Here is a 15,962-nt window from a genome sequence, read left to right as displayed (position 1 = left end):
TCCGCCAGGATATCACAACCTAGGAACTCACGGAACAAGCGACCATCCCGCGCACTTCGAAGTGGACGAGGAAAGTCAGTAGAGGGCGCCACCACCCGCGAACTGAGTAACGGGTGCTCTGGCGCACAGTTAGGCAAGACGAAGCCGCGTAAGGCCGCCCTCCAGGAAGGAGCAACAGATTCCAGGAGAACCACAAGGGAGATAACAAGGGGAGCGTAATAGGACATAAGTTACGATTGGTCACACGGTGTAAATAAAGCCATGGGGCATGTAGGTTATTTAGTTAAGTTAGGGTTAAGTGTCCGGGGCGAACACTCTTCAGAGGGGGGAGATGTCACGAATAACATAAGTTGCACCATGTTCCGTTACCGAGTCTGGCCCCGGTCTCCCCCAGTGCACTGCCGAATCAGCGAGACCGGCAAATTGGGGTCATGAGACGAGTATTTAATCAGCGTCTCAAGCCATCGAAGATTACTGGTCTCTGGGTCGGTCTATCGAGCATCAGTCCGAACTTCCTAGTGCCCGGACGGCTCGATACCTTCTTGGAAATCCAGGCTGAACAGACTAGAGTCCTTACGCAACCCAGTGGTGACCGTCGGGACTCTTGACCCTTTCAGTACCTAAAGTAAGTCCTTTAGGGCGTGTCGGTCATAGGGGTTCCCTGCTCGTATCGAGCGGGTTTCGCTTGGCGACACTCCAAGGGGGGCTTGCTGTGCATAAAGTAAATCCTTCGGGCTTGTCGGACATAGGGGTTCCCTGCTCGTATCGAGCGGGTTCCGCTTGGCGGCACATCAGGAGGCCTTACGCACACTCACACACACACACACCCCCACGCACCCCCTCGTAGAGAGAGTCCCATGGGCGTCCCGCCTGTAGCGGTACTAGCGGCCCTCTTAATCTGGGAGTAAGATTTAGTTAGGCATCATCGTCAGTGTACAAATAAAGGAGACATACTTGAGCTACGTTTGTTGTTTCTCTTCCTGCGCTACCCCCAAAACGTGACAATATTTCTTATGTTAATCCGCAAGAAGTTTGCTTAGATATTAATCCTGAACTACACCTAAATCAAAAGTTAGAGATAGAAGATGTGATGAAAAAATCTTATTTTGAACCAAATCGACCTTTAGAGCCTGCTATTAAATTTCAAATGAAGATTGTAGTTAATCCTCAACATGCTCCATTTTATTTCAAGCCTCGTAGGCTATCATATGGAGAAAAGTTGGCTGTTAAAGATATTTTGAATGATTTAGAAACAAATAACATTATTCAAAAAAGTAACTCTGAGTATAGCTCACCAATTGTATTAATCAGAAAGAAAACTAAAGATCTTAGGTTATGTGTAGACTACCGCTTTTTAAATAAAATAACTTTACGTGACAATTACCCAATGCCAGTTATTGAAGATCAAGTTGAAGGACTTAGAAGTAAACGATACTTTACTATACTAGATCTTAAAAGTGCATTTTACCATGTTGATATTGAGCCTTCCTCTATAAAATATACTTCTTTTGTATGCTTGGACCAACAGTGGGAATTCTTGAAGATGCCATTTGGGCTAAGGAATAGTCCAGCTACTTTTATGAGGTATGTACATCAGATATTTAGTGATTTGTTGAGAGATAAAAAAATCTTATTGTATATAGATGACATTATGATTGCCACTGAAACAATTCCAGAAAATTTAAATATTTTAAAACAGGTTTTGATGTTATTAGTTGACAATAAACTTACTCTCCGTCTTGATAAATGCCACTTTTTAATGACAGAAATTACTTTCCTGGGTTATACCATCCGAGCTAATAATGTAATGCCGAGTGAGGAACATACAAAAGCTATTAGCAACTTTCCATTACCTCGTAATGCAAAGGAGCTTCGCAGCTTCATTGGTTTGGCTTCTTATTTTAGAAAATTTGTAGAAAATTTTGCATTGATTGCTAAGCCTTTGTACTCCCTCTTAAAAAAGGACACTCCATTTAATTTTGAACAAGAACAGTGTGACAGTTTCAATAAAATTAAGAGTATTTTGGTCTCTAGGCCAGTTTTATGTATTTACTCACCATTGGCAGAAACACAACTCCATTGTGATGCCAGCTCACTGGGTTTTGGGGGTATAATTATGCAAAAACAAGAGGATGGTTTGTTTCACTCTATCTTTTATTTTAGTCAGCGTTGTACTGAGACAGAGTCCAAATTGCACAGTTTTGAGCTAGAATTATTGGCTGTGGTTAATAGCTTGAAAAGGTTTCGAATATATTTGCAGGGTATAACTTTCAAAATCCTTACAGATTGTAGTAGTTTAACTTTAGCCTTGAAGAAAAAGGATATACACCCAAAAATTATGCGGTGGAGTTTAATTTTAGAAGAGTATGATTACACATTGGAACATAGAGATAACACAAGGATGCGACATGCAGATGCACTTAGTAGATGTTTCAACACTATATTATTAGTGAGTGACCTACCTTTTGAGACTACTTTAAATATTAAACAAACGCAGGACAAACAAATAGTTCAGATTAGGAAAGATTTAGAAAAAGTGTGTGACAAAAATTTTGAGCTAAGGAATGGAGTGGTGTATAGAAAAGATAAAGGTTCTTTATTGTTTTACGTACCAAGTACTATGGAACATAATATAATTCGAAGTTGTCATGACGACTTAGGTCATGTAGGAGAATCTAAATGTTGTGAGGCTATTAGACAGACTTATTGGTTTCCTGATATGCGTAGGAAAGTAGGAGAATATATCCAAAATTGTCTTAAGTGTATTGTGTATAATAATAAAAGTGGCAAACCAGAGGGATTTTTACATAATATACCAAAAGGAAATAAACCTTTCTTTACGATACACTTAGATCATTGTGGCCCTCTAGAGAAAACCAGTAGACAGAATAAACATTTATTTGTAGTGGTAGATGGATTTAGCAAATTTATAAAACTGTATGCTTGCAGGACAACAAGCACAAATGAAGTTATCAAGCATTTGACCAGTTACTTTAGCTATTATAGCAAACCCTTACAAATTATTACAGATCGAGGTTCGTCTTTTACTTCAACAGCATTTAAATCATTTGCAGAAGATTTAGATATTAAACATGTTTTAGTTGCAGCCGGTGTTCCCCGAGCGAATGGTCAGGTGGAAAGATTTAATCGAAGTGTAACTCCTATGTTAGCTAAGTTAAGCGAAGATCCTAGGAAGTGGGATCTCCATCTGACTGAAGTCGAATTTGCTCTAAACAACTCGGTTAATAGATCGATTGGTGACACCCCATGTAAGTTGTTATTCGGAATGAATCAAGTAGGAACTATCAGAGATATTTTAAAAGAATTGTTGCATGAAATTACTGAGCAAAATTCTGAGCGTGATTTCTATAATTTACGTAATAGGGCTGTTGAAAAAAATTGAGAGGTCTCAAGCTTACAATAAAGCTTATTATGATCAATCACATCGTAATCCTGTTGAGTATAAAGTTGGTGATTATGTTTCAGTACCAAATATTGATGTAACTGTTGGGGTAAACAAAAAATTGTTGCCAAAATTTAAGGGCCCCTACATTGTTCGTAAAGTTTTACCGAACGATCGGTATTTAATATCTGATTTAGACGATTTTCAATTAACTCAAAGACCATTTACCGGAGTGTTTGATGCGGCTCATTTAAAATTATGGTCTGATAATGAGCCTAAGGATGTGAACTAACTAATCTTGTTGACAGTAAAGATTCATGCTTAGTAAGTAAGTTTATGTTATGTATTACAGTTCTCTCTTATGTTATAATTACTGTTTTGATTTGATGACTAATTATGTGAAACATTATGTTAGTTACTAGACATACATTTATGCTATTACGAATTTATGTTGTAAAAATATTATGTCTTTATGCCCATCTTATGCAGATTACTTATTACTTATGTTGAGTTTCTGATACTTATGCCAGATTTATGTACTATGACCAAACTTATGTATTATGACCTTATGTAGTTATTTATGATTTAGAGGATACTTTCCTGTTTATTAAGCATTATGTCGGTAGTTGAGCTTATGTTTTGAAGTTTAGAGTTTGTAAGTTTGATTGGATCAATCAAATGTCAGGTATGGCCGAGTTGTAGTACTCGCGCTGCTCTGTTGGTTTCCGAACGCACTTACAACAACGTCATGCTACGACTTATGTCACTGTCATCGATATAGACAGATGAGAGGTTAGAGGTTAACTTTCACTTTTTCGATTGAGAACAGAATGATTATGTATTATGTTAGGTTTAAAATCCTAAATTATTATTATTATTTTGTCATCCTGAATAATTTAATAAACTATTGAATTTACGAGTAGGATTTATTTATATTCTACACTTCTAAGTAAACAAGTCTTTTATACGCAATAGAATAACAGCTATTTGGATCAAATGTAGGCTCATTAGGTTAATTGTACTAATTAACTAATTGTACTATGAGAAAGTGAAATAAAGAAGTAGTACAAGTTGAACTTTTAAAATTAGGAATCTTTCCCATAAGAATATAGCCGAAAACAGTGGGTAAAGCGACGGGCTCGTTTTCTTTGCCCGGTATAGGAAGTCCATTCAAGAGATACGGGAAATCCTCAATGCCTAATAAAATATCAATGGTGCGCGGTTTAAAGAATTCAGGGTCCGCTAACTTTAAATTAGCAGTATGGGGCCAGCTATTTGACCCAAGAACGTGTGAAGGTATAGAAGGACATAGTTTTGGTAGTATGATAGCTTCAAAGTTAATGCGGGGGTTTGTTTGACCGGAAGGTTTAATTGTACAAGAAACTAACCCTTTAGACGTGGTTTTGTCACCTAAACCCTGAATGTAGAATGACCAGTCGGTACGGGACAGGGTCAACCTTTTGCATAGGTTTTCTGAAATGTAATTTGTCTGACTCCCACAGTCGAATAATATACGGACTTTGTGTGTATGACCTAATGAATCATAAATGTCAACTACAGCGGTTGAGAGTAGTGCGGAAGTTTGTGAATGTGTTCGCTGACTGTTAGTTGAGTGAAACACATTTGTCTGAGCGGAAGGCAAGTTATTTCTTTGCGAATTAGAAGCGGTACAATTTAGAAATTCGTGTGATTTAGTTGATTGATCTCCGCAGTCTGTAGAGATAGGAACATGCTGTTGATAATTATTATCGACAGCGTTTGTTTTCAATAGATGAAGAAGAGAATGATGCTTCTGCGAACAAGTGCGACAAGTAGACTTAGAATTGCAGTTTCTCGTTGCATGTTGAGGACTTAAGCAGTAAGTCCATATGGAGTTGATTTTGGCATAAATTAAGCGTTCTAAAGAGTTCATTTTAAGAAAATCTGGGCATTTGTAAAGAGGATGATTTAATGGGCACATTTTACATTTTATATTGTAGTTGTAACCAGAAAAGCCTCTACCAATTGTAGGTCTTTTTTCCTTTTGCACTAGATCCGTTTGACCGAAATCAACAGAATGCAAAGCATTGCACTGACGTAATACAAAACTTTTTAAAGATTTCCATTTGGTATTTTTCCATGGTTTCCTGATCAAGGTGTTTACTAAACAAGTAATATAAAATAAAACTCTATTCCACAACGGAAAACTGCAGATTCTTTAGAGCAGAAAGATTTCAGAAAATGTGTCACATAATTGTCGAAGCACCCTAGGACTTCTAGAACTACTACTAATATATGGTGTGTTTTCTATAGCTTTTAAGTGAGATAGAGCAATAATTCTTTTATTGTCATAGCGGTTTATAAGCGACTCAAAAGGCGTTCCATATTTATTTGCGGTTATAGGTGTACATTGCACCAAAGTCAAAGGTGGGCCTTCTAGAAGTGAGATTAAGTATATACCAGGTGTCCAAGAGCACCCTGGACATAAGAGATTAACATGGGAAAACGGTTTTGATTTTTTTGCGCCTGTACGGTTGATTTGATTGAAAAATCGTATTAATGAAAGTTGTAGTACCTATCACGGATTAGTTTTATGTATTTTTTTCAGATCTCCAACTTGAGCCAAAACACGAACAAAAATGAGAAAATTTAAACTTTTAGCCTGCACTGTATAAGCGGTTGTCGCACAACGGATAAACAGCAGTGGGATTGCGAACGCTCTATTCGATTCGTATCGGTCACGTTTCGAAGTGAAACGTGATTGGGAACCTTTATTTGTCGATACGATATCAACTCGATACGAAGCCAAAAACTCGATAGCTAAGCAGTCATCGAATACACTCCGAATGGTTTCGAATTGGACCATTTTGCGAAAGAGAAGACTTTTTTGTAGTTGTTTTCTTTTTCTAATAAACTTAACCTAACATAGTTTAGACTTTAGAGTTTGTTGTTTGTTTACTGTTTTGCTTTGAGGTTTGATTCACAGGATTCACTGCTTCACATAATAACTATTGTGGGAAATTATAAGTTGCCGCTGCCACTGGCAAAAGCCAGACGGACGAGAGGAGGCGAAGGGGACGCGGGTCGAGATGGTGTAAACAACAAAGTGCGCGAGCGCGACCGCGACAGTGAGTAGTAAGACCACAGTATATAAATAGTCTAACCAGTAGGATCACTCTCCGAAAATCGTAAAATTTACCTCACCTCGCGTCCCGCCTAAAGTCGACTAGCCAAGCTAGAATCTAATATTAGCAGTGACTAGTTGAACGTTGCGGGATAAAGACGGGTGAAGTTTCGTTTGCTAACGATATTTGTGCTGCAGCGTTTATTTTCTTCGGACTTTTTTAATGAACTTAATGGCTTCCAATGGGTATTATTGTTCGGTAGATAATTGTTGTGTCAATTATCTCGACAATGTACCTTTTTTCCGGTGCCCTAAGGATCCTATAAGGTATAGAATATATTTTTAGTTTTTATTTACTAAATTATTGGTTAAAAGTGTAACGATAAATAACTAATAAACTATCATTTAACTACTGTTTTAGATGCCAAAAATGGAAAGACGTTTTAGGCTTTGTTGCAAATCATAAATATGCGAGTTTAACAGGAGAAGAGGCGTACAAAAGAATAAGAATATGCAGCAATCATTTTGATGATAGCTGCTTTACCTCCTCAGGAAAACGGTTACTAAGGACTGCAATTCCAACTGATTTTCGTATTATATCGGAATCAGATATTCCCAGGCTAGAAATGATCAAAACAAAATCCTCTACGCAAAGTGATCTGCAAGGTAGTCAATTAAAAAAATATATTTTTTACCTAAAAATAAATTGATTCTTTTTTAATAATTTTTAGTTGACAGTTCATGTGGCATTGAACAATCTCAAGTGTTTCTTTTTGTAATACCCCCGTATAATACTTCCCAGCGAAAACTTTGTAAGTTTGCCTGAGCGACCCTCGTATTCGTAAAGTAAAGTGATTTACGACCGGCCGCAAAAAAAGCCGGCTTTTGCGACAGATCAAAGAAGTGATCCTACTGGTTAGACTATTTATATACTGTGGTAAGACGTACGAATTGAACAACGAAACGACGCGTAAACGTTTACTAAACGACGAACGTTTTATTAATTTCTATCATAATTACCATTTCCTCAATATAGTTATTTTGTTTTACGGGTGTGTCTTTGCGTTATCCACAACAACCCACACTATTATAGATATTCATTATAAAATCGCTATTGATTTATTTATAGAAAAGAAACTCTAAAATGTCCTGTAAGTTGACCAATGATCATTGGGAAGTGTTGGTGACTTTCATGGAAAAGCACCCACAGTTCGCAAGAGGGCAATTTTCAGGCCCGTCTGGAAAAATTGGCCAAAAAAAAATGTGGGAAGAATTGGCTGCAATACTGAATTCGTTGGGCCATGGAGAAAAGACTACTGAAAAATGGCAAAAGGTAAGTTTTTGGTAGTTAAAAGTAAGTATAGCTATACCACTGTTATTATTGTGAGTATTGCATGAGCATTCCTGACCTTTTTGTATTTTTAGACATGGTCTGACATAAAATATGCAATTAAAAAGAAGGCTAGTACAAATAAGTCAAATTTATTCAAAACTGGAGGAGGACCTTGCACAGCCAAAAAGTTAACTGAATATGAAGAGCGGATTTTAGCCCTTTTGGGCAAAAGTTTTTCTGAGGGTGTTGGTGTTCCAGAATGTGGTGTAAAACAGGTCATAGTGTCGAAACAATAAGATTGTTTAGATATTTTGATTTTTCAGCTTCCGAATTCTGGTTCTATGCAAGTTCCCTGTCATTCATCACCCTCAACATCAGTGTTAGAATCTTCAGTTCAAGTAATTGAGGTAGAAACGTGCAAGGCAAGTACAAAATAAATAGTAGTAAGTAGAAATAATAAATGAGTTCCCTTTTCTTTTATTAATTAAGACTTATCTTTAAACTTGACTTAATATTTTTTATTTTACAAAGTTTATAGGTATTACTATCTGGTTCTTTTCTAAGGGCATATAGGTCAAGGAATATATGGGGTGTTTATTGCTTATGTGGATAATCTGTTAAAACACACACTAACTTGTCTTAGGTCCCAGCAACAGAGGTACAAATTGAGCCTGACCATTCAGAATTATTTACTCTACCCTTGGATACTACAACCTATGTTAATTATGATGAAAATCCAATAGATGTTACTCTTGGTGACCATACTTATATAAAAGCCACACCAAAGAAAAGGAAAAAAAAACATAACAGCAGAAGAAAGAGAGAATGCCTTTTGTGAGGAATCAGTTAATGAACTGAAGGAAATTAGAAAAGAGCTTCAAATATTAAACCAAAACATGAATGAAATGAATACAACGTTTAGAGGATTTTCACCTTAATTATTTAACATAATAAAATTCAGCTGAAATAAATTAAAAATAAAGTCACATTATCATGATGTGTGGGTCTTATCGTCTCATTCGAGTAGTATGTGTGTTGAATGTGTTAAATATCACTTCAGAAATACCTTATTACAAATGTATGATTTTCCATTTGTATCAAAAAAAAAAACTTGAGTCACTTTTTAAATCAGTTGTCATTTTTTCATAGTAAAAACAAATTTAATTATTCTTAGTCAATGCAACAATTTGACTTGTTATTCCATGTAGGTAGGTAAATTATCATGTGCATTTAGAAAAAAAAAACATTAAAATTCATCAATCAGCAGTTTTCTTATCGACACCTTCGCGGCGATGCGACTAGACGAGTGCAATAAGGCAAGTCGGTCACACCGGCACGCGGCGTCAAATAGAACTAATTAGTCTGCTTTACTTTATTTTCCACTAATGTCGCAATTTTTGGAAGCAACCAAATAATAACCTTCGGTTTATTATGTACTGTTCGTTTTCAACGGTGGAAACATATCGCTATCCTGCTGCTTGCTTTTATTTAAAGCGGGTACTACACATAATAAGTAAAAAATTATTTATCGACAATTAGAAGTTTCATTCCGGCACATTTTTTGTCGTTATCGGGAATGCTTGACTTCGACATCGAAATATCACAATCCGCTGTTTTACAGTGTGGATTTAATTTGTTATTTCCGATTTAGAAGACATGTAAAAATTAGTTAAGTAGCATGTCGCAGTATGTAAAATTCTATTTTTTCTCCAAAATATTTGATTCCTAGTTTTACCATTATACAACCTTCTACTAAATAGAAATTTTAAAAGTACACATTTTGCTTTTAATATTGTAATCCACAAAATTCGTATAATGGGAATGTTACATTTTTTTACAAAACATTTTTTGGATCATTTACCTATTTTTGATACCGAACTTGTGCTGGTTCGTCCAAATAATTATTAAAATATGAAATCTTTCAAGAATAAGTCCAGTTGTTTAATCTTGCGGACTTTTCATATTTATTTAAAAATATAATGGGGCAATCACTTGATGGATTAAACGTAGGTGGACACGTAAATTTAGGGATGGTCGGAGCTTTTTGTTCGGCCAGTGCTGTACGTAAAGTTATATTAGCCATTAATTTTTTGACTTTTTTAACATAAAACACGATCGTTTCAGTAATACCGACATGCTTTTAACAATTTAGAAAACGAATATTCAAAATGACAATGTAGAACAAAATTAATTATGCAAAAAGAAAAAAATTATATATTTTTGTTTTAAAGAGGTAACTTTCACTCACGATGAGAAAAATCAAAAATATTTTTTCTGGTTTAAAAATTCACTTTTTTTTAACAGTGTTTTTCATCCTTAGCTGACCATGAATTATCTTTTCCCGAATTATTTGATAATCCTCCACTGTTTCCTGCTTGAGAAATAATAATTTCTTCCTCTTCTGAAGATGTACCACCCATGTTAAACTAAAATTTTATCAAATGAGCGCTTCAATAGCAAAGGTAATCCCCAAAAAATCACTAAATAAATCAACGTTACTATCCCTAGCCAAAAGAAAAAAAATACTTAAAATTTCTTTTATAGCCCACACACCCCAAAAGATAAAATAAAAATAAAAAACTCAACTATTGTTTTTCATCCATCTCAAAACAGACCGGCGCCTCCACCAAATGTCACGGTTAATTTATGAGCCCTTTCGGATTCATTAATTAAACTGACTCACGACGTTAAACGTCGTGCCGGGATCTCAGTTCTAAGGATGGAATCAAACACTGAGTTTTCTATTAAACACTTAAATCTATTAAATGTAGTATACATAAATGGGTCTGCACAATACGGTCATAAACACACTAAAAGTTGACAATTTAACAATTGTACTTACATAGATTCATAAGCTAAGGACCTCAGCATTTTCTGTCGGCTGGCTTGGTCACTTTCGTGTTGGAACAATTCTGGAGAATGGACTACTTAACTTGATCTTCTTTTCCGAGGAGAGTCGACATCTCGACTTCCTGGTTCAGCTGGTCGCACTACTGTCGATTGGTTCACACTCATCCTATACTGCTGAAATCGGCGTGTTTTATACCCGATTGGCAGACGTAGTTTGTTATTGTTCGTCGCCTATTTTTCATATTCCTGCAAAGCAGGTGGCGGGGACTCATCACTGATATGGTGCACCCGGTGCATGATACACTCGGTGCATCATGGTGCGACCTTGCCTCGTGCGCTTAATATTTCGCAATCCTCGAATATTCTTATGTTTTTAAGTCAATAAGTCCATCTTTTGAATTAATGGATTTTCCATTCGTGACAATATAATATAGATATAATACATGAAACAATACTGTTTCACTTGTCTTGTTCGGTTTGGGTCCCTCCAGGTATCTCCTGATCAGTATCAGTGTTCAACTGGTTTTCCACGTACACGTGTATGATTAACTCTTCTTCGAATAGGCGTGACAGTCACCTGCCGAATCCAATTTGGCGTGTTTGCTTCGTTTGCTGTATTTGGTGCTGGCACAACGGGGTTCCAATTCGATCGCATAGTCACCCTCGGCACTTCAACTAACGTCGGTTCACGTTTTGATGGCACCCTAAATTGATGTCCTATCATTCTAGGTGGCAAATGGGGTTGTGGAGGTTGATATTGTCACGTTAAGGGTTGGTTGAGGGGGAAGAATACACAGGATTCCACAGGTAACCCACTTTTATTAAGTAATAGTGCCTTAATGACTAGACGATAATCTTACCCCCAGATGGCCAAGATGGCGGGGAGCATGATGTGATCTGGCTTCTAGGCAAAGGGTACACGGGGGGCAGCGCTTTAGCGGTGATGAATGAACCCTAGACTTAGGTCCGAGGGCATTCACTGAGCCGGCAAAGACGTGAAGAACCTAACAAAGGGAGGTAAGTAGGAAGGGCAACTTAAGCTGCTCGCCCACACTATTTCCTTTGCTAGGGCTGATCTAGGGTGTGGCACTTGGTCACCTACTGCTCCACGTTACGTTACACAATAGGCATACCCAGACTAACCCAGAGATCAGTCAGTGACCTCCCTCTGGGGAGACCCCAGAGTTCGGTAATCTGTACGTGCTTTTGGTGCATTATTTATACCCACATCATGACCCCAATTCGCCAATCTTGCTGTGAATTATTTGGGTCCAAAGTCCTAGTAACGCTTTTGTGACTCCCAAATGTTGCACTATTCCTGGTCGTTGTATTTCTTAGTGTAATTCCCATAAATGGTATAAAGTCATGTCATACAAATGTAATTTGACATTTATGTCCGAAATACATCGGGCATAATATAAAAACATCACTATCCACTCATTTCTTCTAAACTTTCGATCGGCAATTATTCAAGGAAATGCACTTGCGGTACTATTACGGTACTTCACTAATTAAAATGCAAATTCATGTCAGCACTTTTACGGGACGCATGCGGTCACATATTATTTATTTGATGCACTTTATTTTGACCGAATACATTATGCTGGTAAAAAAAATATCCAACACTGTAACGAAGCGTTTAAATTCGTTACTAATTTCCACTGAACGGGTGGGACTGTGCACCGTGGATTATTGTAAATACGCTTCTGTGTGCGGTTTGACGAAATTGTGGAGGGGGTAAGCCTCGAGCAACGTACCGATCGGAACTGTGGCGCTCCTGTGTTGTGCGGCGGCGGCCCCCACCACCGACGCGTCATTGTAGTGGGGGCCCGGCGATTAGTATAAATGAAGCTCCGTGGCACTAAGCCGGCAGTCTTGCACCGCCTTCGCAAGACTCTCTCTCGCCGATATACCGAACCGAACCGTTTCGTCCGTCCGTAACCGTAAGTACCGTGGCTTGGTGGCGTAGTGTCGCCGGGCTTGCTCGTCATGTAGGCGCATGTCGCATGATGCCCCTTTTCCCTGTGTTCTGGCGTATGATCGGAGCACGTCCTTCACCCTTCTTTACCCCCCCTGTTGGCGTAGGGTCGCAGGGATACCTGGTCGTGCAGGCGCATGCCGCACGACGCTCCTTTACCCTGTGTTCTGGCGCATGGTCGAACACATCCGCTCCCCTCCTGTTCCCCTGTTGGCGTAGGGTCGCAGGGTTACCTGGTCATGTTGGCGTAGTTCGCATGACATATTTTCCCCCACCGTAACACGTTTTGGCGTACGGTCGAACGTGGTCCTGTCCCGAACCGAGTATGGCGTAGTGTCGTGCAGACGTTCGTCCTGTTCTTTCTTAAGGTAGTTCTCACCAAAGCGAGACGGCCGCCGAACATTGCCGCGTTAGTTTTAGGCACCGTAGGTTAAGCATGCGCTCGCTAGGATAAGACCGGGAGTTTAAGGTTAAGGGGTACTGTTAAGTTTCTTGCACCGTGCGGAGTTGTTAGTTTTATTTTAAGTGTCACCGTATACTTTCCCGAATAAAGAGAGTTGTTTTGTTAACAGTTTGTTTTACTCATCCTTGCGGAGCTCACAAACCCAGTAACTTCATTCTCCACTGTGTAAAAGCCGCCCGGAGGCAATCGTGTTCCTACTGGCACGTAACGACTCAGTAGGTGGCGCCCGAGTTTAGAGCCGGTAATTAGAAGGATTTTAAAAACGCGTCACAAATTTGGCGCCCGAGCAGGGACCTTTTTCTTTTTTTAGTAGAGGGGACCACGCGAAGTAAGTTCTTGAGCTCCGAAAGGTTTGAGGGATTAGAGAGTCCGTAGTTAGCCATTGCCCAGATTGTACCCGGTTCGTAGTTCGTAGTCTTTTGGCAGTTTAATCAGTTTTTTTGCAGGAACCTACCGTCCGTCCGCCGTAAGTGTCTCCACCAACATGGCAGAGGTTCCTTTCCTGTTGTAAAAGGTATCCGAGACTGGCGTAAGTCGTTAGTTTGTTTTTTTTAGAGCTCCGTGAGGTCCGGAAGTAAACCACTGACCGTGCCTGGAGGATGCGCCGTGGCATCTTGGTAGGTCAGGTCTGACTGTGCCTGTAAGGATAGATGGGATATCTTGGAGAACCGACGGACCGTAAACCTCCTGGTGGGTACATGGGAGTACCTTGGAGGACTTTGTCGGTGACTCCTGGAGGATATCCGGGACATCTTGGAGAGTCAGGCGAGGTTTTCTAAACGTTTTTCAGGGGCACCCGTTGAACCGAACTGACTGGCTGTCCATGGACCGTATACCCGAGTTCCAACTCCGTTGCAAAAGAGATGGCAGCCCAGGAAGTGGTTCTGTTTGTTGTTTGTTGCCTCGGATACCATACCAGCTTCGCATGATATTGACTGACGCTTCGTTTTTTTTTTTGGGCAAACCGGACCGCCGCCGATCCGTTAAACTTAAGTTATTTGAGGAATACGACGTTATGTTTTCTTTTTCGTTTTTTTTTTTTTCCTGTTTAGTGGTTCTGGGATTTATGATTTTGTTTACCTGTACCGTAATTTTACAAGTTTAGTATGACGCCTTATAGATGCCCAAGGATTTTACCATTCCGCCCCGACAAGCGACAACTGGCCCGCTAGCTCGCCCGGTGTTAGACCGGCACCGGAAGCACGAGCAGAATGCAAAGCGTACCAGGGCTGTGAAAATCCTGGTCCGGGAGGCCAAGTTACTCACGGCCGCCTACCAGCGGGTACCGACCCGACCAGTACCGGCCAGAAAACAAGCCCCCAAGAGGCCCTCTCCGGAAGGGTCTCCTATCCGGTGGCCATCCCCTATACCGCGGATACTGTCGCCAATTCCGGACACCCCACCACGCCAACCGATCCCGGACGAGGTCCCGGAAAGGGGCGATACTGCAACCGCCCCGACAGCCGTGGGGGATTATATCCAGGGCCATCCAAACCCTGATAGTTGGGAGCCATGGGTGGTCGGGGCCCTACGGGCATTGAGGCCACAGGGCGTGGAGGGCCGAGTGCGCCGAAAGCTCCCCGTGTCCGGCGGCGGTTGGGTCCGAGTAACCCTACCGAAACCCTAATTCCCCTTCCCCTTGTCCTTTTGGTTGTTTTTTGAAACCACCTCTTCTGCGTCGTGTGTAACGAAGCGTTTAAATTCGTTACTAATTTCCACTGAACGGGTGGGACTGTGCACCGTGGATTATTGTAAATACGCTTCTGTGTGCGGTTTGACGAAATTGTGGAGGGGGTAAGCCTCGAGCAACGTACCGATCGGAACTGTGGCGCTCCTGTGTTGTGCGGCGGCGGCCCCCACCACCGACGCGTCATTGTAGTGGGGGCCCGGCGATTAGTATAAATGAAGCTCCGTGGCACTAAGCCGGCAGTCTTGCACCGCCTTCGCAAGACTCTCTCTCGCCGATATACCGAACCGAACCGTTTCGTCCGTCCGTAACCGTAAGTACCGTGGCTTGGTGGCTTAGTGTCGCCGGGCTTGCTCGTCATGTAGGCGCATGTCGCATGATGCCCCTTTTCCCTGTGTTCTGGCGTATGATCGGAGCACGTCCTTCACCCTTCTTTACCCCCCCTGTTGGCGTAGGGTCGCAGGGATACCTGGTCGTGCAGGCGCATGTCGCACGACGCTCCTTTACCCTGTGTTCTGGCGCATGGTCGAACACATCCGCTCCCCTCCTGTTCCCCTGTTGGCGTAGGGTCGCAGGGTTACCTGGTCATGTTGGCGTAGTTCGCATGACATATTTTCCCCCACCGTAACACGTTTTGGCGTACGGTCGAACGTGGTCCTGTCCCGAACCGAGTATGGCGTAGTGTCGTGCAGACGTTCGTCCTGTTCTTTCTTAAGGTAGTTCTCACCAAAGCGAGACGGCCGCCGAACATTGCCGCGTTAGTTTTAGGCACCGTAGGTTAAGCATGCGCTCGCTAGGATAAGACCGGGAGTTTAAGGTTAAGGGGTACTGTTAAGTTTCTTGCACCGTGCGGAGTTGTTAGTTTTATTTTAAGTGTCACCGTATACTTTCCCGAATAAAGAGAGTTGTTTTGTTAACAGTTTGTTTTACTCATCCTTGCGGAGCTCACAAACCCAGTAACTTCATTCTCCACTGTGTAAAAGCCGCCCGGAGGCAATCGTGTTCCTACTGGCACGTAACGACTCAGTAGGTGGCGCCCGAGTTTAGAGGCGGTAATTAGAAGGATTTTAAAAACGCGTCACAAACTTGTCCTTTTGGTTGTTTTTTTTTTTTTTATATACCGTTTAGTTGTTATTTTACGTCCG

The 15,962-nt window shown here is 40.5% G+C and overlaps 1 protein-coding gene across 1 annotated transcript; it reads left to right on the top strand.

The window, feature by feature from the left end:
- The first annotated feature begins 7,236 nt into the window (after positions 1 to 7,236).
- Positions 7,237 to 10,186, top strand: LOC145736463 (myb-related transcription factor, partner of profilin-like). The gene is made up of 2 exons (XM_081990919.1): positions 7,237 to 7,839; positions 7,932 to 10,186. Exons 1-2 carry the CDS (start codon positions 7,651 to 7,653, stop codon positions 8,133 to 8,135), a joined length of 393 nt encoding a protein of 130 aa, XP_081847045.1. The 5' UTR covers positions 7,237 to 7,650; the 3' UTR covers positions 8,136 to 10,186.
- The last annotated feature ends 5,776 nt before the right edge of the window (positions 10,187 to 15,962 follow it).

The sequence above is a fragment of the Ips typographus genome, linkage group LG12 (genome assembly GCF_016097725.1).
Source record: "Ips typographus isolate SLU linkage group LG12, UJ_Ityp_2.0, whole genome shotgun sequence".
NCBI lineage: Eukaryota > Metazoa > Arthropoda > Insecta > Coleoptera > Curculionidae > Ips > Ips typographus.
The sequence above is the reverse complement of the archived record's forward strand: the minus strand, read 5'-3'. Positions and strand labels throughout refer to the sequence as shown.